This window comes from Podarcis muralis, chromosome 2 (genome assembly GCF_964188315.1).
Source record: "Podarcis muralis chromosome 2, rPodMur119.hap1.1, whole genome shotgun sequence".
Classification (NCBI taxonomy): domain Eukaryota; kingdom Metazoa; phylum Chordata; class Lepidosauria; order Squamata; family Lacertidae; genus Podarcis; species Podarcis muralis.
The window spans coordinates 43,698,373-43,724,930 of record NC_135656.1 but is presented as its reverse complement, the minus strand read 5'-3'; the positions used below and the strand labels follow the sequence as shown (position 1 = coordinate 43,724,930).

The window sequence follows — 26,558 nt, the reverse complement described above, 5'->3', positions numbered from 1 at the left end:
GCTACCCCATTACGGTTTCCCTCCGTCTTCTGTTCAACAGTGGGAGTTTGATTTGATGATTGCCTTCTTCATATGTTGTTTGGTTTGTACCTTATACAGATTCTGGTTTTGAAAAAACGATTTATCTGATCTGTTGGAAGCCACCTTGAGTGCTTCCCAAAAAGTAGTCTCTACTCTTCTTCCATGTAAGTCAGGCAAATCTATCTCTACTCTCTGATTTGTACTGGGCAAGGGAAAAGAGCTCTACCATGGCATCAGAAGTTGCTTGTGGACAAATATATGAGATCCCATGCTTCAGCACACACTACCTAAGTGCTAAGGCTAAGGGAGCTGGGCATGTTTAGCCTGGAGAAGAGGAGGTTAAGGGGTGATATGATAGCCATGTTCAAATATATAAAAGGATGTCACATAGAGGAGGGAGAAAGGTTGTTTTTTGCTGCTCCAGAGAAGCGGACACGGAGCAATGGATCCAAACTACAAGAAAGAAGATTCCACCTAAACATTAGGAAGAACTTCCTGACAGTAAGAGCTGTTCGACAGTGGAATTTGCTGCCAAGGAGTGTGGTTGAGTCTCCGTCTTTGGAGGTCTTTAAGCAGAGGCTTGACAACCATATGTCAGGAGTGCTCTGATGGTGTTTCCTGTTTGGGAGGGGGTTGGACTCGATGGCCCTTGTGGTCTCTTCCAACTCTATGATTCTATGATTCTATGATTCTACCTCTTGGTTTTCAACATCTCCCTCCATAACTCTGTGGGATTGGAACATGGGATTTAATCCAACAGTCACTGTATGAGCAGAATGCCTCCTAATTATACAATGGGAACTTCCCCTTCCCTTCCCCACCCCAAATCTGCTTGTGGAGGGAGAGAGCAGGGTGTACAGGGGTAGGAGAGGGAGGAGTAGCAATGACTTTGTTAGATGCAATCCATGCTCTTCTTTGTCACCAGAGAGCTCAAAAATTCCCTGTGCCTCATTATCTTGGGTGGGATCAACTTCCTAGTCCTGCTAGTGGAAGCCTATGCAAGGATGTCTCCTCCCTCTACATCCCCCCAAATAGACTGTGGAGCAGGAAACGCAGAACAGCCCACAGGGGAGGAGAGAGGAGACTCTTCCATCTGGCAAGCTGAGCAGCTTACACTGGCGGAACAATTGCCATAGTGCTGCATTGAATTCCCTTGTTACATCCATGGCCTTGCAGATGCTTTTGATTTCACCTTGCACTTGATGCTTCAAGGCATTGGTCTGATCCATGCTACCCTGGATAAATTTCAGTGGTTCACAGACCTTATATTTGAATGATTATAAAGTGATTGATTGTTTAATTTCTATACTGCTTAATATATATTTTTTTAAATCTCTAAGTGGTGAACAAAATCTGATATTGGCTTGAGACCCTTCTTGCATGAATAAGGCTCATATGGATTGGTAGGATTTTTTTATTAGAATCATTGCTGGCAGGCAGTAATAGAAAGTACCGCAAAGCAATTGTAACAGAAAAGCACTTATGCTTAGGAATTTAAAATATTTTTGGGGAAGCCATGGCTTCATACACCAATAATATAACTTCCACCAGACAGTACTGTTAACTAAACAGTCACAATTTGATGCAATGTTAATTTTCCACCGATAAACCTGTGATGGTTCATTCTTGGAGTGATTCCCTAACTCTCAAGTTAGTTGCTTTTTACCAACACACACACACCTATTTTGCTAACATAGCAAACAATGATTCAGCACAGAAAAACACTTTTACTACTCTTCTTGAGCTTGGCTGTTGGTAACAGGTGCGGGCCATGCCTGTGCTGGGGCCACAGTATTTAATTTGCAAATGTTGTGGGTAAGCAATGGTCAATAATAGTCCTTTGGTGAATGAGGTTGCTACTAAAGTGTATTGACTGCCACATACCCTGTGCAGACTTGTGCTGCAGAAGCACTTTCCGCTGCTCTTAAGGTCTTTCTGTGGTTTTGCAGCTGGAAGTATTGTTTTCTCCCTTATATTTGTGGCAAAGGATGAAAAGGAGGCCCCATGTGTCTCAGGTGTATGCATTATTAAGCTGGTAATCCTTCCTTATCAGCACATGTGCTTATGCACAGTATCGAATTAGGAGCCGATGCTCACACACAGACACAGATTCACTCAGCCACATACACTGGAAGATTCGCATTAAGTAGCACGTGCACCCAAATAGGCATGCGGATCTGGGCAAGTACATAACACACCCATTCTGTCAACACACAGCAGCAACTTTAGCAACAGATGCAACTAAAGCAAAGTGGAAACAGGAGCCTTTGGGCTTCCATGCTTCAGAAGACACAATGAGTCAATTTGCATAAGGTTGGTTCAACATGATTCAAAGAGAAACGGGATGTTTGTTAACCCTGAGCAAGAAGCAAAAGTTGCAGTCAAGCATTCAAGAGGAGGGTCCCTAAAATCAGAGGGTGGAAACAGATGAGGAGGTCTGCTCAGTGGTGCTCGGCTAAAATAAGCCTCTTTCGGAAGCGATGTGTGCATGCCTGCGACGAGATGACTGCAAAGGGACCCAGGATATTTTAAAGGTGAAAGTTTTCCCAGGCTTGAGTAGCACTGCAGTGTAGAGAGGAGGAGCTTGACTAGCATTTCTGTTCACAGATCCAGTATTCATTTCCATGGCATGCAGCATCGTTCCATTTCCCGTTGAAAAGGAGGGTAGCGCAGTCCTCACCCTGCAACGCATTATTGGGTTCTCCAGGCCCCCAGAAGCTGGTGGTGGCAGTGAATAGGTGAAGTTAAAGAGCAAGAGAAGGGGATTAAAAAAACCCCACAGATTAATAAATATCCTATATGCGATAAACACTAGGGGCAGCCATATTTCCCCATGGAATCCCATGTGAGAGCAACGGAATGTCATCAAGTCGCATCACAGCCAGCAACAGGGATCTTCCTTATTTCCCTCTTCCCCAAGATTATTGTATGCACAGTATTTATTGTCTTGTTGGTATTATGTTCATCACTTTCATATATGGAAATGCATTCACTGGACTTCTGTGGTACCTCGGGTTAAGTACTTACTTTGTTCCAGAGGTCTGTTCTTAACCTGAAACTGTTCTTAACCTGAAGCACCACTTTAGCTAATGGGGCCTCCTGCTTCCACTGCACCACCGCCGCATGATTTCTGTTCTTATCCTGAAGCAAAGTTCTTAACCTGAGGTAATATTTCTGGGTTATCGGAGTCTGTAACCTGAAGCGTATGTAACCCGAGGTACCACTGTATTCATAATGTTGTAGATCTTTCCAATGGATATTAGCCTCTTGAGTTGTTTGGTCACCACCTTTTCACCCACTGTGGCAAATTAAGAACCTAATTTTCAGGTGGCTTTAAAAATATATATTTTTAAAGGAGAAAGACTCCCATAATAGCTAAGGATAAAACCTCCATGTAACCCTGCCTTCCAGATGCTGGAAACAAACTAGTTAAATGGCTATCACCAGAATGCTCTGCTTGTGAGCTTTGAGAAGCATCTGATGGGCCATTGTTGGAGACCAAAGGCTGATTTTGGTGGACGTTTGGATCCTTAGCATTAGATTATGTGAAATGAAACTTGGAATCTGAAACCTCAAAGTTGGTGCCAAACTGATGTTTCCTGATACTTGAGACCATTAAGAAAACATACACAGTGAGCACATATGTATATATTCTAGCAGCACACATGTGAAAACCTGTGAAAACAAGTCCCAGAAGTTACCGTAATTGTGCATTGTGGGAATAATTGCTCTCTCTTGTATGCCATGAGTCTGCTGCCCATCAATGTCATTAGGTGTCACAGATTTCTAGTCTTCGGAGGAAGGGGGAGGGGAAATGCCCTTGTCTATTTTCTCCACACCATTCATGATCATATAAACTTATTCATGACCCCACCCACAGTTCTCTTTCTTCTACTCTCTGAATCCTCAAATAATTTCAGTGCTGTTTTTCTGGAAAAAGAGGTGTCAGAACTCACAATGGATGCCTGCCGTGTTCACATATAATAGCAATGGCACCCACCTGATAAGTGCTGGAACTGAGTTCCAGAGAGTTACAGCTGAAAAAAAAGCCCTGGGTTTAGTCCAGAAATGCAGACCCTTGGAGATAGGATGACCACTTGCACATCACCATGTGTCCCCCACATTGGAAATGCATTACCAAAAAATAGGACGAAATAAAAATTTCTAATTCATACATACACATACAAATTTAGGAAAAGTGCTATAATTTAAGCAGAAGTACAATCAAGTTCGAGGGATGCGGGTGGCGCTGTGGGTTAAACCACAGAGCCTAGGGCTTGCCGATCAGAAGGTCGGTGGTTCGAATCCCTGCAACGGGGTGAGCTCCCATTGCTTAGTGCCTACTCCTGCCAATCTAGCAGTTCAAAAGCACTAAGTGGGAAGGTAAATGGTGTTTCCGTGTGCTGCTCTAGTTCGCCAGAAGCGGCTTAGTCATGCTGGCCACATGACCCGGAAGCTGTATGCCGGCTCCCTCGGCCAGTAAAGCGAGATGAACGCCGCAACCCCCGAGTCGTCCACGACTGGACCTCATGGTCAGGGGTCCCTTTACCTTTACAATCAAGTTCACCTTAGCAGGAAAGGCTATAGCCAAGTGACCTGTGTGTGTGCTGAGTTTGTCGTCCAGGAGCTAACTGTTGATGGGCCACTTTGTTGATGGCCCTCCTTTGCTCTCCCTTCTTAAGTCTCTTAACACGGACCAGACAGCTATTCAAAAAGGGGGCTGTCCTCTGTAAAGGAACCTACCCTACCTATGGCCCTCCATGTATTGCTGGACCCAACTCCCATCAGCCCCAACCAGCATGGCTAATGGTCAATGATAGTGGGAGTTGTAGTCCAACATCTGCTGGGCCACAGGTTCCACAGCCCTGCCTAGCCTTGCTTCTCATCTTTGTCTGTGCATTTGGAGGCACAGGACATTGTCTAAGGAAGGAGGGAAGTAAAGATATTTCAGGCTTTTAGAAGGAAAACAAGAAAACTATTGCTCCTGATAATGTAATCTGCTATCGTCATTCTGCAGGGCACGTTATAAGTCGCAAGGGGAGGGGGCCAACATTTTAATTGCACCAGAAAGGGAAGAAAAAGCGTTCTGGCTCTCCATAGAATTTCCACAAGTTGCAGTTTTCAGGTATAGATGACATGCCCTTTCAAAAGGATAATTGCAAAATGTCAGCTCCTGAGCCCAAAGTTCTCAAAAAGACAGGGCAGTCATGGAACGTATCCCATGGGTCTGATTCAGCTATATGGACATGTTTATTTAATTTAGACTCCAAGAACCTAGGGAAGGAAATGTAAAAGACAGCAGAGAAGGGAAGTTAAACAAAAGACAGTTCTTTCTTAATAAAAGATTGGTTATTTCCCAAGCAAAGTGAAAGGGAGGCAAGAGGGAAGTACTTAGAAATTTTTGTGATAACTGTGGGATGTAAACACAGGAGCAGTCAATGACAACATTCCTAGAGTGTACATGTTAGAACATGGGGGGATGTCTGTCCAGCAAGCAGGTAAACTTCCTGGGGACGGACTTCCTCCGCATGTGACCAGAGGTGGGTGTGGCCTCACCTGTGCAGGTAAATGACAAAAGCACAGGGCAGGCAGCCATCTCTCTCTCTCTGCCATTTTACTTCGATGAGGAAACATCTAAGGATGCTCTCTTGGCTCCCAGCCAAGAGAGGAGATAAGGCCTATCTTGCTTTAAGATAGATCCTAAATGTATGTAACCTTTTTAAGCTGTGCCTTCTGGGATCACATTGTGAACAGAACGTGAGTAAACTCTTTTATACTTTTATGAAGACTGTGTCGTGTCTTGTATTTTAAGAGGGAACAAAAGGGGAAATTACCAGGGTAATTATTATAGAGGTTCTAGCGAACCTGTGCACACGTTACCGTTGCGCACCTAAAGGGGAATGTTTATAAACTCTGCTGATATTTTTGGGAACTTGTTAGCACAAGTTGGATTAGGATATAATTAGTCAATATATCCTCTCCTGCACCCCAGAACATTCCCACAAAGGGTTAGTGGCCCCAGTATTGCATATTTCTGCGTATTTTTGAAGGATTGCATTGGATTGTGATCTTAAGTTGAGTAGTATTTTTCTGAGTTAACTTCCTGGTAAGCACATGGTCCTTTGTTCCATTGTGCAGTGGGGATTAAGCAACCCACCCCCTTCCCTCAGAGTTCACAGTGACCCAAGGCAGTGAAGAATTGTTTTGCATTTTGAGATTTTTGAGATTTTGATTTTAAAATTTTGAGAAATTTTGAAATTTTGAAGAATTTTCAAATTTTGGATTTTAAGATGGCTAGAGCAGCTTTTGATAGTGATGCAAAGCTTGGAATGCCTGTGCTGAATGAATACAATTTCATGCACTGGAAGCAGCGCTTGATAGCATGTTTAGATTATAAGCATATTTTGGAAGCTTTAAAGCCTCAGCCTACGGGATCGTCTGAGGAAGATTTAGCCAAGATAAGTGCTTGGAAACGCATGAACAGTGAAGCTAGACACATAATTTTGAGTGGACTTCGTGATGAGCAGCTATCATTAATAAATAGTACAGATGATGCGTCTCAAATCTTAAGAGATATTGAACGCGTGTATGGAGAATCTAGCATAAACAGCTTCAGAAACTTGGTGTGTAAATTAACCAGATTGAGGATGAATTCAAAAGAGGAATTCACAGAGCACATCAACAAGTTTACTGAGATTATTCAAAGAATTGATCTGACTCCCAAAGCTTTTGATGAGGATACAAAGATAGCATTTTTGTTATCATCACTTGGACCACGCTTTAGCGCATTTGTAAGTTTGATGGATCATAGACAAGGTCTGACTTTTAAAGACTTGATTGGTTATTTAAAAGAAGAATGCAGAGATAGAGCTGAATCTCCAGTGAGGAATGCTAGAAGCAAGGACAGTAGTTATGCATCTAGGCAATGTACAAAGTCCAAAGAGATGCCTAAGAAAGTGATTTGCTTCAATTGTAACAAAGAAGGACACATTGCAAAGAACTGCAGAGCTCCTAAAGCCAAGAAACCCCACCCCTTTCAGCCAAAAGGGGAAAAGAAGGGGAAATGTGAATGCACATGGCTACTGCAAGAAAGGAACTTAGCTGTCCAGAATCGTGAAAATAAACGTAACAAATGGATTTTAGATTCAGGTGCCAGTTCGCATTTTTCATATAAAAAGGACTATTTTAATGAGATTAATGAAATAAATGATGAAGAAGGGTCTGAAATTGAGATTGCAGATGGCAACATTGTTAAAGCAAAAGGTGCAGGTTCCATGAGCCTGAAATGCAATATAAACAATGAATGCATAGAGAACACAATCTCTAGAGTTTTGTACGTTCCAGAGCTGAGTTGCAATTTAATCAGCGTGTCCATTTTGGACAAGAAAGGTTTCCAGGTCACATTTGGAAATGGAGAATGTAAAGTGACTAGAAATGGCAAAGTGTTTGCTCAAGCAAAGCTAATAAATGGTGTATATGAGCTTGATCTTTCAGAGAACCAGTCTGCAAAAGTGGCACATTCCAGCCAGAAGGATGAAGCAGATCTGGACTTATGGCACAGAAGGCTAGGACACAGGGACGCCAGCGCCATTCTGGATCTACAGAAAAGAAATCTTGTAAGAGGTTTGCAGGTAAAGCAGAGCAACAAAGCTCCAGCAAAGTGCGTAAGCTGTATTACTGAGAAGGCTGTAAAACCTTCATTTCCACGTTGTGCAGAACAAAGAAGCAACAAAGTGCTTGACATAGTGCACACTGACATATGTGGACCCATGAATGTTCCCTCACTGGGAAAGAATAGATACATTTTAATATTTCTGGATGACTTTTCAAGATTTTGTGTTGTGTATTTCCTCAAAGAGAAGAGTGAGACAGTGGAGAAGCTCCAGGAATACATTGCCATGGTCAAGAACAAATTCCAGAGAGCTCCAGCTGTGTTAATGAGCGACAATGGAGGTGAGTACTGCTCAAATGAAATGCAGGCTCTCCTGGCCAAGGAAGGAATTGCACACGTAACCACAATTCCTTACACACCACAGCAGAATGCCATAGCTGAGAGAAAGTTTAGGTCCATTATGGACATGACAAGGTGCATGCTAAAGGATGCATGTTTGCCACAGAATCTGTGGGCCGAAGGAGTATACACGTCAGTCTATTTGCAGAATAGACTGCCAACTAAAGGTGCAGAGCGCACACCATTTGAACTTTGGCATGGGAAAGCTCCCAATCTGTCGCACATACGTGTGTTTGGAAGTCCGTGTTACTTCCACGTGCCCAAAGAACACAGACACAAGCTTGACTCCAGGGCAAAAGCAGGTATCCTTGTGGGATATGCTTCTGGAGGCAAAGGATACAGAATTATGGACTTACAAACTGGTAAGACAAATGCATACCATGCGGTTTATTTTGATGAATATGGAAAAGTAGACACTAAGAACACTGTTGTGGATTCTTCAGATGAGTCAGAAAGGACTCAAGAGTTTGTATATTTCCCTTTTGAGACCCCACAAAGTAATAATCTGCCTTCGAGTGTTACAGTGCCCCCTACAGGCGACGCACCAGAAGACACAGAGGACCAGAACCCTGGCGGCACCAGAGACGAAGATGAGGACTCAGATGGGGACATGCCTGCGTTGGAGGAGGATGAGGAAGCTGATGCGGTCGCAGAACCAGAGGTCAGGATCTCATCCAGAACCAACAAAGGTGTCCCACCATTACGGCTGTCCTACTTTGCAGGGTCGGCGTTTCCACAGGAACCTTCCACTTGGGAAGAGATACAGGAGATGCCAGCTGCTGAAGCCAGTCTCTGGAGGAAGGCCACGCAGGAGGAGATGGATGCACTGCATCAGAACAAGACCTGGACACTCACTGAGCTGCCTCCCGGTAAGAAGGCCATTGGCAGTAAATGGGTTTTCAAGGTTAAGAAGGGGTCAGAAGGAGAAGTGCAGCGCTACAAAGCTAGACTTGTAACACAGGGATTTTCACAGCGTTTTGGTGAAGACTACGATGAAGTTTTTGCACCAACTGTGAGGTACAGCAGCGTAAGAATGCTTTTAAGCATTGCAGCCTCCAAGAAAATGAGGGTGAAACACATTGACATTGCTACCGCTTTTCTACATGGGCAGATTTCTGAAGAAATTTATATGAAACAGCCCAAAGGTTTTGTAAAACCACATGAAGCACATCTAGTGTGCAAACTACAGAAAGGACTTTATGGACTTAAACAGGCTGCCAGAGCCTGGAACCAGAAGTTGCATAAAATGCTGACGCAACTTGGGTACAAGCAAGGCGACGCTGACAAGTGCTTGTACAGTAAGTCAAATAATGGACAATTCTCATATATCCTAGCATTCGTTGATGACCTGATTATTGCCACAGCAAGTGAGAGAGACTATACACAGATAGTAAAGCACCTTAGTAAAGAGGTGGAGGTCAAGGAGCTAGGAGATGTCCAGTACTACCTCGGGATCCAGGTGGAAAGAGAAGAGGACGGATCATTTCTTCTTAGCCAAAGACAGAAGATCCACGAGCTAGTTGAGCACATGCAGATGCAAGACGCACATCCAGTTGCTACACCGATGGCTACTGACTTCCTGAAGAATCAGCAGGATTCGAAGCAGTTGCCAGACAACAATGACTACAGGTCGGCGATTGGTAAACTTTTGTATTTAGTTACCACATGTAGACCTGACTTAGCTAATGCTGTGGGGATTCTTAGCAGAAAAGTGAATTCTCCCACTGAGCATGATTGGGCAGGTGTAAAGAGGGTGGTGCGATATTTGAAGGGTACCATGAATTGTAAATTAAGGTTACCAGCCGTCAGAGACCCTAAGTTGATTGGGTATACTGATGCTGATTGGGCTGGGGATAATGCTGACTATAAATCAACAAGTGGTCATGTTTTCATGTTTGGGGATGGACCTGTTGCATGGGGCAGTTATAAACAGAGCTGTGTAGCATTATCTTCCACAGAATCAGAATACGTTGCAGCAACAGAAGCCTGCAGAGAGATCGCCTGGCTTGATCAACTCATAAAGGACTTTGGGTTGGTGAGGAAAGGGCCTGTCAGCTTGCTGGAGGACAACCAAAGTTGCCTGAAGCTGACGCAGAGTGAGAAGTTCCTGGCCAGAACAAAACACATTGGGGTTAAATACCACTACATACGCCAGATGATCCAGGATGGACTTGTGGAGCTATCCTACTGCAGCACCCAAGAGATGACTGCTGACATCCTGACGAAACCCCTACCAAGAGAGAGTTTCCAGAATCTACGTGTCAAGCTGGGACTCTGGGTGGTTGAATAAAGTTGTTTATGTTTTGTGTATGTTGTATTGCCTGAGAAGGGGTATGTGGGATGTAAACACAGGAGCAGTCAATGACAACATTCCTAGAGTGTACATGTTAGAACATGGGGGGATGTCTGTCCAGCAAGCAGGTAAACTTCCTGGGGACGGACTTCCTCCGCATGTGACCAGAGGTGGGTGTGGCCTCACCTGTGCAGGTAAATGACAAAAGCACAGGGCAGGCAGCCATCTCTCTCTCTCTGCCATTTTACTTCGATGAGGAAACATCTAAGGATGCTCTCTTGGCTCCCAGCCAAGAGAGGAGATAAGGCCTATCTTGCTTTAAGATAGATCCTAAATGTATGTAACCTTTTTAAGCTGTGCCTTCTGGGATCACATTGTGAACAGAACGTGAGTAAACTCTTTTATACTTTTATGAAGACTGTGTCGTGTCTTGTATTTTAAGAGGGAACAAAAGGGGAAATTACCAGGGTAATTATTATAGAGGTTCTAGCGAACCTGTGCACACGTTACCGTTGCGCACCTAAAGGGGAATGTTTATAAACTCTGCTGATATTTTTGGGAACTTGTTAGCACAAGTTGGATTAGGATATAATTAGTCAATATATCCTCTCCTGCACCCCAGAACATTCCCACAATAACACCCCAGGAAATATGTCATCTCTGCATTTTTGTAGACAATAATCCCCAACCAAAGTCTTTGCAAAATTCCCTGCAGGTCTTTTTTAGGGTTTGGGGTAAGGAAACATTATATTTTATACTTTTTGTCCAATTTGTACTCCAGAGGGTTCAGAAAGACTGGAAGAGATTCACAGAGTTTTGAAATAATTTGTTGGAGCGCTATGGAAATCTCATGCTCTTACTGACTGAGCTATCCCTGTTCTCTCAGTTTCTCATTTTTTTCTGACCTTAAATTCAGCTCTCCATATTTTGCAGCAATTTGAAATCCTCATGAAAATTCATCAACATATTAGTGCATATTTCTCCTAATAAACATATTTTATATCCAGTTTTATACATATTTTTGCAAGCAGCTTCCTCTAATATACTGCACTGTTGTGTGTTATTTTCACCACAATATTCATTTTTATGCACACAGTCCCCTAATATATACCTTTTGGGAAAGATTGGTTGGCAAACTGCATATCAAAATCTGGCTAAGTGTGAATTTTGAAGGATAGATGTGTTCTGGCTCACTTACTGTTTCAGAAAGTGCAGATTTAATAGATTTGGCTTCAGATGAGACCTGAATCGAATTTCATCCCCATCCCTACAATGCACTGCCTTCAGTATATTATCTGGTGCAGGTCTTTCTGTCAACCAGGTAATGGCAAACACTTGTCTTCTAAATCACTGGTTCTCAACTAGTGGGTTGGGACCGGTAGCTTTTATTACCTACTCAGTGGGGAAAGCTCTTAGCAGTGCAGTAAAAGGGAGGCCTTTCATAACTTGTTGTACTCTATGGGGAGGGATGAACTTTTACAAGCTGTGGGTGAGAACCTCTCACTTAATGAAGCCCTTAAATATAGATATCGCCTTCTTCTAAAAAGCGCTATATGGCAGCTGAGTTTAGAAGCTTTTTAATGCTTCCCAATTTCTCTTTTATTGAATGTGCTCTTTATGTGCTATTAAAAAGCATTCAAGCTTACATACATAATCAACAACATAATTTACTATCATGAGGGTCTGTTGCTTGTTCTGTTTGAGCTCCTGTTGCCCTAGTGGTAGGCTTCAGAAATCCCTAGGCAACAGCTCACTTCCCTATCATAAATTACCTTTAGTCTCTGCTTAGCAGTACACTTCCAGCCAGTGCAGCAATGGCCTTTTTGCATACATTTTTAAAAGAAAATTTTAAGTGTTTTTGCTGCTTCTTTTTGTTCTTAAATTATATATCTGTTTGCTGCTCTGGGCTCCTTGGAGTGGAAAGGCAGGATATAAATTAAATAAACAAAATATGGAAGGGGTGGCGAACCTCTTTCAGGCCGAGGGCCATATTCCCTTCTAGGCCACCTTCCCTTCCAAGGGCCATTTGCCAGGGAGGGGCGCAGAAGCAAAAGTGAGAGCTAGTGGTTAGAGTGCTGGACCCAGGAGACTTGAGTTCAAATCCCCACTCAGCCATGATGCTCACTAAGTGACCTTGGGCCAGCCACTGCCTCTCAACCTAACCTACCTCACAGGATTGTTGTGGGGAGTACATGAGGAAGAGGGGGGAACCATGTAGATCACCTTGAGCTCCTTGGAGAAAGAGGTGGGATATACAGTAAATGCAATAAATAAATAAAAGTGGGCAGAGCAACAAATGTAAATTTCGTCTTTGTATATAAGCTAGTTTTACACCTCTCTCACACCCCATTCTCTATCCCCCATGAAGGCAAGAAGAAAGCATGATCGAGAGTCCCAAGCACTCTAGGGAGAAGCTGAATGGCTGCACTTCCCTGGCATAAAGTAAAAAAGGGTAATGCCTCACAGATTTTGAGCTATCATTCTTCCTCAGAAGTAGTTTAAAGAGATGCAAGAGCTGACAAAGACTGAATCTTTTTTTGTGGTGCACCCATTCTCAGATCTGCTGAGCCCTAATCAAAAATATAACACTGTAGTACGACCTACATCCCAATTTTTGCCTTTTGTAACTTTAGTCTAGATCAGGAATGTTGCACAAAAGGCTTAGAAGCTACTTAAAGGTAAAGGTAAAGGACCCCTGACAGTTAAGTCCAGTTGCGAACGACTCTGGGGTTGCAGCGCTCATCACGCTTTACTGGCCGAGGGAGCGGACGTTTGTCCGCAGTTTTTCCGGGTCATGTGGCTAGCATGACTAAGCCGCTTCTGGTGAAACCAAAGCAGCACATGGAAACGCCATTTACCTTCCCGCCAGAGTGGTACCTATTTATCTACTTGCACTTTGACGTGCTTTCGAACTGCTAGGTTGGCAGGAGCTGGGACTGAGCAACGGGAGCTCACCCCATCGTGGGGATTCGAACCACTGTTTTAGACCACAGCACCACCCGCGTCCCTTAGAAGCTATATAGGGTTCCCAATTTTATGGGCTCCCAACTTCGCCCACAGCATCCCTTACCACATTCCACACAAATTGCTGGATCAGCCTTGGGGCTGGGAGGTTGATATGTTTTGTGGGGCAAAAGGGCTAATGACTATCTGCAGCTCCTAAGAATTATGTCCTGCTATATGCTGAAGTGAGGGACGCGGGTGGCGCTGTGGGTTAAAGCCTCAGCGCCTAGGACTTGCCGATCGAAAGGTCGGCGGTTCGAATCCCCGCAGCGGGGTGCGCTCCTGTTGCTCGGTCCCAGCGCCTGCCAACCTAGCAGTTCGAAAGCACCCCTGGGTGCAAGTAGATAAATAGGGTCCGTTTACTAGCGGGAAAGTAAATGGTGTTTCCGTGTGCGGCTCTGGCTCGCCAGATGCAGCTTGTCACGCTGGCCACGTGACCCGGAAGTGTCTGCGGACAGCGCTGGCCCCTGGCCTATAGAGTGAGATGGGCGCACAACCCTAGAGTCTGGCAAGACTGGCCCGTACGGGCAGGGGTACCTTTACCTTTACCTTTACCTATATGCTGAAGTAGCATCTGTGGGTGAATGCTGAACCCTACTTAAGAGGAAGTAGAGAGTACCTGATTCTGTAGGTCAATGCAACGCAAATTCCCTCCCCTTAAATATTAGACAGGTGCCATTTCTATTGTCTTTCTGGGACCTACTGAAACCTCCTTTTTTCAGCAATCCTTTCAGATCTTTCCCAGTCTGCATCTGCAGGGGTTTTTTTACATACATTTTTAAGCTGCTGTGACACTTGTTGTTTGCTGCCCTGGGCTCCTCTGGGAGGAAGGGTGGGGTATACATTTAATAAATATAATAAATTATATATGCTATGCCTTTTAGTTTTAATTCAATAAATATTTTGAAGTGGTAATTTGACAGATCTGTTATGACACGTTCTAACTTATTTCTGTTTTTAAATATGTAACTGAGATAGAATTGATGGGTCGGCACTGAATTCAGATGGAAATCATCACTCTCAGTGAGCAGCCATGGGCAACAGAGAGATGGTAAACTTGGTCTTCTCGTTCATTTGATTTGGCCCCTCCAGCCCACATTATCTTGAGAAGCCATGATGGCTTTGTTATGGCATGGACTTTTGTAACTGTGACACCTTACTAGATGCATGAGGAAATTGCTTCAGCTCCGAGATCAAGGAACCTTCATTCTCCAAAGATATTCTGAAAATCTCTGCAGTTCTTCAGTGCAAACTCTCCCAATATAAATGGGCCCTGACTGCCATTTCTGTTAAAAAGAACTTAATGGGGAATTACTTACGAGATAGACAAGGGAGTGCCATCCACCCAGCGCCACTCCCCTTCCTTGACGGTATCACTCAGGCCAATCCAGAACACTTGCTGACCAGCAAGTTGTTTTACCAGAAAACTCTATGTGGGGAAATAGAGAAGATTATGCCGTTGTTTATGTCTCAGTCACAAATATGAAAAACATATGAAGAGGAATTCAAAGTAGTTCTATATTTAGGGTAAGCATTTTGACTTGCCCGATGGAATGATCTCTGCCACTGCATGCTGTTCCAAGGGTTCCCCTGACCCTCCTGAGCCAATTTTGGGAGGCACAAGGGGAGGAGAGGGGGGACAGTTCTGTTGCGCATGTGGAAGTCCTTGCACAACGCTCTCACTGGCAGAATGCATTAGCTGAATCCTGCTCATGCTGTTTTCCTTGTCTCCAGGCATGTGCTACTTTGATTTATGGGTGGGCTACATAAGGAACCAAGGGGAAAAGCTTGCAGAGAATAAGGCTGGAATAGTAATTCCCATCATGCAGCACAGTGACATATTAGAGCACAAGTGGGGAACCTGCAGTCCTTCAGATGTGGTTGAACTCCAACTCCCACTAGCTCAGTGGATGATGGGAGCTGGAGTCCTAACAAACTATGGAAGGCCACAGCTGAACAAAACCAAATCTATGAGATGGAAGAGACAATTTGCAGTACAAAGACCAAAGCACTTATGTTAAACTGCAGGTCCACGTAGAATGACTGGGCTCAAGGCTGGCGCTTGCATGAAGCAGAGTAAAGCAACTTGCCTCAGGTGGCTGATCTAACCTCCAACCCAGCCCTGCCTCCACTACTGCGCCACTGCCAGCCCCACTGCATTGCTGCTAGTGTGAGGGAGTGTGAGTGTAGTGGTTAAGAGCGGTGGACTCATAATCTGGTGAACCGGGTTCGCGTCCCCGCTCCTCCACATGCAGCTGCTGGGTGACCTTGGGCTAGTCACATTTCTCTGAAGTCTCTCAGCCCCACTCACCTCACAGAATGTTTGTTGTCGGGGAGGAAGGGAAAGGAGAATGTTAGCTGCTTTGAGACTCCTTCGGGTAGTGATAAAGCGGGATATCAAATCCAAACTCTTCTTCTTCTGCTGCTAGCACTGGCACAGCTTTGCCCACACCAGGCTTCCTCAAACTTGGCCCTCCAGATGTTTTGAGACTACAATTCCCATCATCCCTGACCACTGGTCCTGCTAGCTAGGGATCATAGGAGTTGTAGGCCAAAAACATCTGGAGGGCCGAGGTTGAGGAAGCCTGGCCCACACCATCACCACTGCCACCACAGTGCCCTCACCCTCACTGCTACATCGTGACGGCAGCACAGGGGGAGCTGCAGGCAAGGGTGCAATAGCATTGGCAAGGCTGGCAGCAGCACCAGCATGGCAGTGTGAGCAGGGAGGAGGCCTGGATCTGCAAGGGGGTGAGGGAGGCATTTTGTCTACAGCAGCAAAATGTCTCAGGCTGCCCCTGACTGAGCTAGCGAATACATGAACCATGGTTCCCACTTGTCTCAGTAAAAGAAGACAAGGAAAGCAGAACACTTACCTGTTCCGCCTGGATGTTAATAACCACCAAGTGAGCTCCTTCTTTCACACAAGATTGCTTGGCAGCCAACCACGGTCTTTTTGATGTTGAAAAGAAGTAGCAGTGTTTTTCAAATAGCACCCAGTTCTCTGGGCAGCCAGTGCACAACTCCTCTGGAAGAGTAAAAGTATTCAAGTAAGAAACAGTGCTGGATCGCTCACACGGTAGAGAATCTTTGGAAGTGAGTTGATTTTCCTTTCTTCACCTTCATCTCGCAGTTGTTATTGATTCATATAGTGCCATCAATGTACAAGGCTCTGTACAGAATTAAAATAAAAAATTCTACCCCAAAGGGTGCACAATCCAAAACAACAAATAAACAATACAGTACAATTAAAAAAATCAATGGATTAAAATGCATAATTCACAAGCCATCACATTGGGTATAATAAAACTAGCCAAACCCAAAGGCCTCAAAAAAAAAAAAAAAAAAAAGAGATTTAAACATACAAACTGAGAGGGCAGCCCGCAAATGTTCCAAAAGATTATTCTGAGCAGCAAGAGAAAAAGGACAAAGACTCAACAAAGAGCAAGGAACCCTTGGATGAGTAAGAAGCATGGAATCAGAAGAACGAAGTGAGCAACTAGGCAAAGGCGGAGCTAGCTGCTCCAACACCTGGAGTGGCGCACATCATAGCTGTCAACTTTCCCCTTTTTTTAAGGGAAATCCTATTCAGAATTTCCCTTTTAAAAAAGGAAAACATTGACAGCAATGGCGCACGTGCTGTGCACCCAGGGGCGGGGCTAGCGATGTCACACACACCCCGGGATGACACCCAGGGCAGACTGCACCCACCGCATCCCCTTCCTCCCCCAGTGCAACTAGGTCTATAGAGGAGCACTGAGGCCAAGAGATGGGAAAGAGGTTGACCACAAAGAGCTTTAAAAGTAAAAACAAGAAGCTTATCAAGTATTCTAGAGTTAACAGACAGCCAATGAAGTGACTGCGAGAGAGGAGAAACATAATCCAATCAAATCACCAAGAAAATCATCTTTGTTGCAGCATTTTGAGACTTTTTATAGTAGTAGAGTCTGTGCCCCTCACTTGCTTCACTCACCAGCCCCACCTACCGTCTCCCCAAACTCCCCACGCCTAGACTTTGCATATAAAAAGCCCTCACCAAACCCACCTCCCCACACTAACTCCTTTGCTCACCAACTGTGTCTATCCCCTCACCAACACCCCCACACCTCCTTACCAACTCACCTCAGGCCCTAGATGTCACCCCCCAAAAAATTCCCTCCAACTATTGCCTTAGACCAGAGCTTTCCAAACAGTGTGTCGCGACATGCTAGTGAAATAAACAATAAACAGCCCAGTGGGGGAGCACCATGGCAAGGGTGCGAGAAATGGCAGTCAGGGAATCTGTGGCCCCCGCCACCTTACCTGGGTCTGCTCTACAACCACAAATGGTGGCCGCAGTGGTAGCAGATTATCTGGCTAGCTGGTCACTGCTGTCTCCATCCTGTGCTGTTCCACCAAGAAGCTACTAGATTTTCTGATCCTATCATAGGTATTTGAATGGTCTCACCTGTGAAGCTACGATACTCTTCCAGCAACTGTATCACATCTTTGGCCATTCTGCCAGTCAGCCTTTTCAACTCAGTCACTTCGTCCAGCACAGAGGGAGTCAATTTTCCTTCTGCTTTCAACTCAGCTAAGGAACAAAAAAAGATAATCAGCAGGTGCATTTCACTGGGGTCTCTCAGGATATCCTTCCAAGAAGCTAACAGACAGGTGCCTCCCTTCCTTCATTGATATTTTTCATATTTAGGGCATGTATATACATTATAATTCAATATTGGTTACCCCTATGCCTATATTTACACTATATGCAATATATTTTTTCCCATTTGTTCAGGCACGTCAACACGAGTCTCGCAATCCTGCAATTATTGTTATAATTGAACTTGTTAGTCTTCAAGTGACTTCCAACACATTTAGAAACATAAGCATAAGAAACATAAACCATTAACAAATTCGTACACACTCCACAACAGTCACAAGCTGATGTTTTTACCTCATACATCTTTTACCTGATCGTTTTTGGAATTTATATCTCATCCTTCCACGATTCTCCCAATAATGACTTATAGTGCAACGAAAACAACAATAAAGGAATAAAACACAAAGGAAAAATACTAAAGGAACCATTGAAGAACAGCCAAACCACAGATAAATAAAGAAATAAAAAACAGATAATGGTGTGTTAACATTTGATGACTTCTACAGAGTACTTTATGGTGAAATCCAATGTCTTATAAGAAGGAAGTCTACTGAGTTCAGCTAGACTCAGCCAAGGGAAGTGGGTATAGAATGGCTATCTGGTACATGTTTACTCAGGTGTTAGTTTCACTGTGCTAAAGGCAGCTTATTTTCAAATAGTAATATTGTTGGCATTTTTATCCCAGCTTTCCATCACTCAGTGTTCTAAGGAGCTTACAGAAAACCATAAATACTATTATTAGGACTTACATTATATTCCTTCCTCCTCCTGGGGAAATACAGAGCAAGATGATGAGGTCTACAAGATCACATAATGCCCATATAAGATGGCCAGGAGAGAAAGAGGACAGGTCTCATGCATCTTTGATAGTTGTATAAGAAGGAAGATGACAAGGTACCTCTTACTGAAATTTTATTTATTTTTATTTCTATTTATTCAATTTATATACTGCCCTACCCCTGCAGGTCTCAGGGTGGTTCATAGGATAAAATCACAATATAAAAACACAGAATACATAATAAAAATAAAACCAGAAACAACCGAATAACCCCCTCCCCCCAAAAAACCCACATTTTAAAAGGGCATTGGATGACAATCAACCAAAGGCCTGATTAAAGAGGAATGCTTTTGCCTGGCGCCTAAAGGTATACAATGAAGGCGCCAGGCAAACATTTCTGGGGAAAGCATACCACAAGCGGGGAGCCACTGAAAAAAAGGCCCGTTCTCGTGTTGCCACCCTCTGGAACTCTTCTACACTACTATTAAATGTGTAGGAGCCCTTTCCCCATTTTCACCTAAGCACCCTATACCTATAGTCTCCTACAACATTTGCTGGCTATGTATCTTCTGATCATATCATATGCACTTGAACAATATCAGTGTATGATGCCTCTCACATGTGCAAGTGTGCAACTTACCTATTCCTTGTGCTACATCTTTGGCAATTCTGCCATTTTCCCTTTCCAACTCAACCAGCTCTTCTAGCACAGAGGCCACGGAATTCTGGTTTCCCATTGCAGCAACTAAGGAACAGAAAATGCCGAACAAATTAGTGTCAGTTTCTTTCTCTGAGGGTTGATGTGGAGACAGCAGGTATCCTGCCCTGCTTAGGAGTGTTACATATGTGACTTTGAACTTGGCTATACAGCTGCAAATAAAACGTTTTAAGTGTTATGTAAATTGCAATATACAAATGTGACACTAGATGGTGATGGTGAGCTATGGCAAATTCAATATATTTTTTTCAAAACCTTTTTTTTAAGCATCTTCACAGCGTTTTTCATATGTGTGTAGATTCCACCCTAGTCTCCACCTATGCTCTGCTTGTATATTTGTAAATAAACCCATAATTCTACCCCCAAATGACAAAAGTTTAAAATTATCTGTCCTCAAAAAGCAAGACAATCCGAGATAGAGTTGCTCTGGGGCTTCTTACTATTTGGGGAAGTAGGAGTGCCTAACAATAGCACAGGACCATTAACAGTATCATTGCATGATGCTCCTCACCTGTAATGTTGTATAACTCTCCCATCACTTGTGCTACGTCTTGGGCAATTCGTCCAGTCTTATTTTTCAGCTCAGCCAGTTCTTCTAGCACAGAGGGCACTGAATTCCTGCTTTCCAATACAGCAACTAAGGAACAGAAAATGCTAAAAGAATTAGCAGCTGAATTTCATAGTGACACCTCAGGATATCCTTCCCAGCAGCTGGCCTGACATATTGCCCTCTTTCCTTCATGCATTTCTGACACCTTTGCTCATATTTAAGGCTTGCACATAGTGCCCTCCATGTTGGATTACCAACTCCAACAGCCATTTGCCAGGGTGATGGGAGCTGTAGTCCAACAACATCTCAAAGGTACCACATGGGCTATCCCGGTTTTATAGAACTGGATACCCCATGCCCTACACTAACCTCAATTTTTTTTTTTAGTTAGTTCAAGCAAATGAAGTGGAGCCCTATACTACTACAGATTCTTCATACAATTACTACATATTAGTCTTCTACATTCCAAATGATCCTCTGTTCTGTGTGCTTACTTATACAGATACTAGGGCAAGGCAACAGGCTTTATCATATGACTGGTTTACCCAAGGCCCTTTCGAGGTCAAATACTCCAGCTTCATCCTAGGACAGGAATGACAATACAGTGGTACCTCGGGTTAAGTACTTAATTCGTTCCGGAGGTCCGTTCTTAACCTGAAACTGTTCTTAACCTGAAGCACCACTTTAGCTAATGGGGCCTCCCACTGCCGCCGTGCCGGAGCACGATTTCTATTCTCATCCTGAAGCAAAGTTCTTAACCTGAAGCACTGTTTCTGGGTTAGCGGAGTCTGTAACCTGAAGCGTATGTAACCTGAAGCATATGTAACCCGAGGTACCACTGTATATGCAATCTCATACCATGATGCAATGAACAAGTTTATGTTATTCTCGCCATTTGTGGAATTTGTGGAATGCTCTCTTTGGGTGCCAGTCAAAACTTTCCTCTATAACCAGGCCTTTGGCCTTTAACTATCTGTGGCCTTTTAGAAGAAGTTGGGATGTTTTTGATTTATTTTTTTCCCCTCTTGGTTTTAATGTATCTATGTGGGAGGGGAGTTGCATTGTTTGTTTGTTTGTTTGTTTGTTTGGTTGGTTGGTTGTTGGAAGTTGCTTTGGGTTGCCTTGTGCAAGATAAAGCAACTAACAAATGTGAGAAATAAGTAAATAAATAATTCTTACAATTAACTCAGGGCTAGTGGTTTGGAAGCGGCTGCACTAAGGCTCACAATCCTATATTTTGCTTACTTGGGGATAAGACCCACTGAACTCAACAGGGTCTACAACTGAACAGACATGTATAAGACTGGAATTTTGAGTGTTCAGGTGGGCAGTGGCAACAGTCATGCTGAGGTCTTCTTGAGCCAACAGCATAATTCCTGAAGCATCCTGGTCCACCAGCTGTTCCTCATTTTTACAAAGAGGGGTGTGATTATTCCAAGTACTGCAACCACAGTTAACAATAGTCCACTGGACTGCCTCTTACCTGCAGATTTCTTGGACTCTTCTTGGAGCAACATAATATTCGTATTGATTCCAAACACTTCCCTTGACACTGCAGGTAACAAATGAGGTGTTATTTAGAATGAAACAGGGCATGTTCCACAGGCCAATTCTCCTGTCCGTCCCCAATGAAAAGAATGAGAGCAGCACAGATGTATAGTAGTACTGGTTACAATTAACACATGTATAACATGTTCGTCTGTTCAAAGTACTTCAAGTGCATCTAAATTAAACAATCCTGCAAGGGGAGTGAAATATACTCAGAGTCCTGTAGTGATTCCATACTCTTTATTGCAGCTTGTAAAACAGTGATTGAATTACCCCCCCCCCCCCCCAAAGCCTCAGGCTTTTATAAACATTATTTACACAATGAGTCCCATCTGATTGGCTGATTCTGCTTCCCCCCTGGAGCCTGATTGGTCTTTTCCTGCAGGCCAATCAGTTGTTGCGTTCTAGGATCCTACTTGCCTATTCTTCTAGGATCCAAGCTTAGTACATAACAGGGAGTCAATATTATTATCCCCAATGTTTCAGATAAGGAGTCTGAGGCTGAGAGAGACTGGCTTCCCTAAGGCCTCCTAGGCTGCGTATGGACCATACATTGAAAGCACCTTATTTCCCCCAAATAACTGAAGCTCGGGGGAGGTATTACAGTTCCCAAGTGTATTTTTTGGGGGGGGGTGTTTTAAATGTATGGTGTGTATGCAGTCCTAGTGAGTTCATGACAGAGGCAACATTCAAACTGGAGACTTCCTGATTTGTAGCTCAGTCTCTTAGCCACCACATGAAACCAGTACTGTAGTTATTTATTTTAATGAGGCTTGTCCAGGAGAAATTCAGTGCACTTTGTCCATAGCCTTTTGTGATTGCACAGGAAATTTTGTTTTATGATTCAGAATAAAGCCTCTTTAATCTGATTATTTTGGTATAAACTTCCCCAATCTAGTTTGAATCAGCATGATCGTGCTATTCTGCAGCTGAAATCTGCCTTTGTAAAAACAGTCATATGCAAATAAAAGACCCATATATTTGAGGCCTCCCACAAAATTCCCCGCAGTGCCATACTCACCTCTGATTTTTCAGTATTACCAAGATGTGTGTTATCAACCATAAAATCTAACAATGCAAGCCACCTCACGAGTTCTAAAAAAAGGGGACTAGAACTCGTTCCAAGGATTTCCGTCTTTACTAGGGTGTAAAAGATACAATAGCAGAAGAACTTACTAGAAGCAAACATCTGTGACCATTGAGTGTTCCTCCTGCTGTTATCTTCGAACATAGCTGAGTCTAAACACAAGAATAATATTTCAGTTTGGTCACATATTTTGGCCTGTGAGCACACACACATTCTGTAAGGAACTCAAATTCAGCTATAAAGTAATCATATAATAATCTCCATGGTGTTCAAAACATTTCTTCCAGGGCAACAAAGATATGTTGTTTTGTTATACTACTTTAATTACACAGTAGGTATGGGCACTGACTACAAATCTGGTTCTGGTCTGCTTCAGTGCTTTTGTGTGGGGGAAAAGCGATGTACCCCTAGGTAAGAAACCAGCCAAAGTTCAGACAAATAGGTCAAGGGGCTTTTGTGCTAGGCATCTTTAAAGTTGGTTTGGGAGGGAAAGGGGATTTGTGGGCAATAACTTTATTATGAAAATAGAATACATTGTAGAGATGCCTCTAGGAAAGGAGCCTGCAAAATAACAAAACAGGGAGCTATATGAAGAGAACGCCTTTAGGCTTGTGTTCTGTTCAACCAGCACCAAAACTCACGAAAATTAAGCACAAATCCGACTTGAAAGGACTGGAAGTATAAGCATGTGGCACAGAAACAAAAGGTCTTAAGTGTCCAGCACTTCCCAAGCAAGCAGCAGTAGCAGAACTAGCAAAGAGCCCAGAGCAGATGAAAACAAGGTGATATATTACAACAACATTTGAAGCAATGTGATTAGAGATCCCTGATAAAATCATACCCTCTCATTAGAACAGGCATGGGGAATTGCCTCTGGCCAGTGGGCCAGATCATTATCTCACCCACCCACCTGTCAGTCACCTGATATTACAATGACATCAGGCAGTAGTGGCTGGCAGGACAGCTTGGGCTGAGCTGAGTTGCTGTCCCAGTTTCATCAAAACACCATGTATCTCTGCTGCTTACTGGAAGGAGAGAGAGAAGGCATGGGGTGAAGTGTGGGAAGCTGAGCACATGGTGGCATTCCACCACTGCACTGCACCACAGTGAGCTCTCTGCACATCACCCCTCTCCCGCTTGATAAACAGCAGTGATGTGCGGGAGAATAATTTAGCTGACCTCATGGGTTCATCTCTATGAAGGTAGTGTTAAGGGAAAGGGACACACAATCACACATTTTACTCTGGATTAATTCTATGGAAATTGCTTCCACACTATAGATCCATAGTCACAATCATGATTCATTTCCAGAAGTGTTAGTCTGCGCAGCAAAAGCCACAATTACAACAACAGCAAAAAGATTTGTGTGGCACCTCGCATCTGGTGAAGGGGACAGGAGTCCATAAAACCTATGCAATAATAAATGTGTTCGTCTTTAAGGTGCCATAACCCATCATCAAAATCCACCTTCACATTCAGCATCGTTAAAACATCGACACTTCTTCTATTAGAAAAACAAGATAGCAGGAGGCTAGCGTCCTCTCATAGGAATGGCATTTCTTCTTTCAGAAAGACTTACCATTTCTGAGGCTCCGAGAGAGAAGAGCTATGCAACACACAAGGCCAATGCCCAATATGGCACAGCAGATGATAACAGGATTCCTTCGGATGAACTGGGGGCTATGGAAACCTGTGAAAGATAAGGGAAACAAATAAGAATCAGCAATGGAGAAGAAGTGGAAGCTGAGGGAAGCAGGCAGGCGGGCAGGCAGAAAGGACAGTTTTGGATTGTAGCTTAATAGACATCAGCATCTTTCAAAGTTGGCAATGTCACCACTGCAGTTTACCAGTGCAGTGTGGATGCCCCAGTAAGGGAACCTTACTCAGTTGAAAATGCTTGGTTTAGGCAGAAGAACCAAAGTTAACTTTGACTGACTGCTATAGAGTTCATATAACTGCATACCTCTAGTAGTCAAAGTTATTTATATGATGTAACTAAACCCACAGTTGTCCAAATAAGAAGAAAGTGTCCTTCCTCCCCTTAAAGTTAGCACACTGTTGTCAAAAACTGGAGAATGTGACAATCCAAAACATACCGTAAATCTCAAATCCGTAAGAATCGCCCCCACCCCTATCCTGAATGGAAAATGTTACATTTGAAGAATGAGAAAAGAAAGCAAATGTAAAATTATGTGGATGCCCAAAAGGTATCTGGCAAGCTGCAATAAGAGATATGTCCAAATTCTGACAAAAGTAACACTGAAGGGACTCTGAGCTTTGAAGCAAAATTGCAATTTGTTGCTTGAGGGCCACCTAGAGTGCTTGACTAGTGGATCTGGACTGGTATCCCAGGCCAAGCTGCTTTTGTTATGCCACCAAAGCCAAATGCAGAGTAAATGAGGGCAAAACTAAATACATAGCAGGCAACTATGTACCTTGTTTTTCCTTAACTAATTGCATTGACAGAGGGGCCCAAGTCTCACTGTGAAGGCAGCGCATGGGAAAGACAGGCAAATCTCTTCACTTCCCCAGTGAGAGCAGAATGGAGATCATTCCCTGCTCTCCCTGGTGGAGCTAGAACCCCTAGGAGAAAGATCTCCATTGACATCAATGGGGATTTCCCCTCCTAACACTGTTAGCTGGCTGACTGGGATGTGGGTGGTGGAATCTCCATTCTGAAAGGTTCCCACATGGTGTCTTCACAGTGAGAATTGGGCTGCTCTACCCCTGTAATTAGTTAAGGAAAAGCCAGATGTATGGCTGCCTGTTATGTATTTAAATGCACATCTAGCTTTTCCCTCAGGAAAATGTTACCAGTGTATGTTTTTCCTTCTCTATGACATCAATGTGAATCAATCCTTTATATGACTGATTAATTAAATTAATTATTTTAACAATTATTTATTATTTCATAATTAATTATTTTAGTGCCAACCTCCTTAACATTTCTTCCACACCCAGCTTATCTGTCATACCTCTCTTCCCAGGGAAATAGTTCTGCTCCTCCATTGACAATTCCTCTTGCCTTGAAGGGTCCCATTCGTTAGATGATGCTCTCATCTCTTCAGCTGCGCAGGAACCTTTGTCAATATCCTATATACCAATTCCCCTGGGACAGCCGCTGTAGTCTTAATTACAGCAAACACATGGGAGGAAAAAAGATTTCTGTGGCACCTTAAAAGAGTAATAGATTTGTTGTGGCATGACCTTCCATGTACTAGAGACGCTTCATCAGATGTCTTTTATACCGGGGAACTGTTGGTGTTTCAATGGACATGTGACTGACTCAAGATTTAATCCCACTTCCCATATTCAATTTTGTAAGGCTAGGAGTTTGGGCTATGAGAGTCTGTGCTCTGAGTAGGCTTGCTAAGATGTAGAAGACTAAATAAGTGCTGGAGTTGCAATGAGGTCGCGGGTGTGGTTTATTCATGTGTAGTGGACCTGTAAAAGGGTGAAAGAGTATTGGGAAATAAATTTATAATGAATTGAAAAAAATGTTTAAAAGCACTTTTCCAAAAAAACAACAACCAGAGTCCTTTTTGTTGGGGATAATTCAGATGGAAATTCCCATATGTCAAAAAAAGGATATTTATGAATGCCACTACCACGGCCTGTCTTTTGTTAGCCCAAAAATGGAAAACGAGTGAAGTCCCAAGCAAGCAAGCACACAGATCACCTTTGTCACAGTCAGGACACCTATGTCCTGGGCCAGGCCTGCGCCCAATTTTTTTTGTAGAATCTTGTTTGTTCTCAGTAACTAAAATTATATTATCAACATATACAAGCAGAAAAGTTGTTTTCCTTCATTTGCAAGGAATCATACAAAACAAAGCAGCACTAATAAATAAAAGTTCCAGGGTGGCAACAGAAAGCAAACTAAAAATGCTTTTGCAGTTCATCAAAA

At 43.4% G+C, this 26,558-nt stretch overlaps 1 protein-coding gene across 1 annotated transcript; it reads right to left on the bottom strand.

The window, feature by feature from the left end:
* Nucleotides 1-1,430: 1,430 nt before the first annotated feature.
* LOC114592859 (uncharacterized) lies at nt 1,431-25,867 on the bottom strand. The gene is made up of 10 exons (XM_028721128.2): nt 25,627-25,867; nt 24,231-24,341; nt 22,741-22,803; nt 21,500-21,568; nt 19,978-20,103; nt 19,389-19,493; nt 17,776-17,901; nt 16,205-16,356; nt 14,648-14,757; nt 1,431-2,739 (listed from the first exon to the last, which is right to left on the bottom strand). The coding sequence occupies exons 1-10, from the start codon at nt 25,709-25,711 to the stop codon at nt 2,610-2,612; spliced, it is 1,077 nt and encodes a 358-aa protein (XP_028576961.2). The 5' UTR covers nt 25,712-25,867; the 3' UTR covers nt 1,431-2,609.
* Nucleotides 25,868-26,558: the final 691 nt, after the last annotated feature.

What these genes read in the sequence shown, in the direction of transcription:
- LOC114592859 (XM_028721128.2), bottom strand. Translation starts at nt 25,711, where the DNA reads ATGAGAGCATCATCTAACGAATGGGACCCTTCAAGGCAAGAGGAATTG. An exon ending in AGAGTCCAAGAAATCTGCAG is followed by an intron (nt 20,104 to 21,499) that starts GTAAGAGGCAGT and finishes TCTGTTCCTTAG; the next exon opens with TTGCTGTATTGGAAAGCAGG. An exon ending in AGAGTTATACAACATTACAG is followed by an intron (nt 19,494 to 19,977) that starts GTGAGGAGCATC and finishes TCTGTTCCTTAG; the next exon opens with TTGCTGCAATGGGAAACCAG.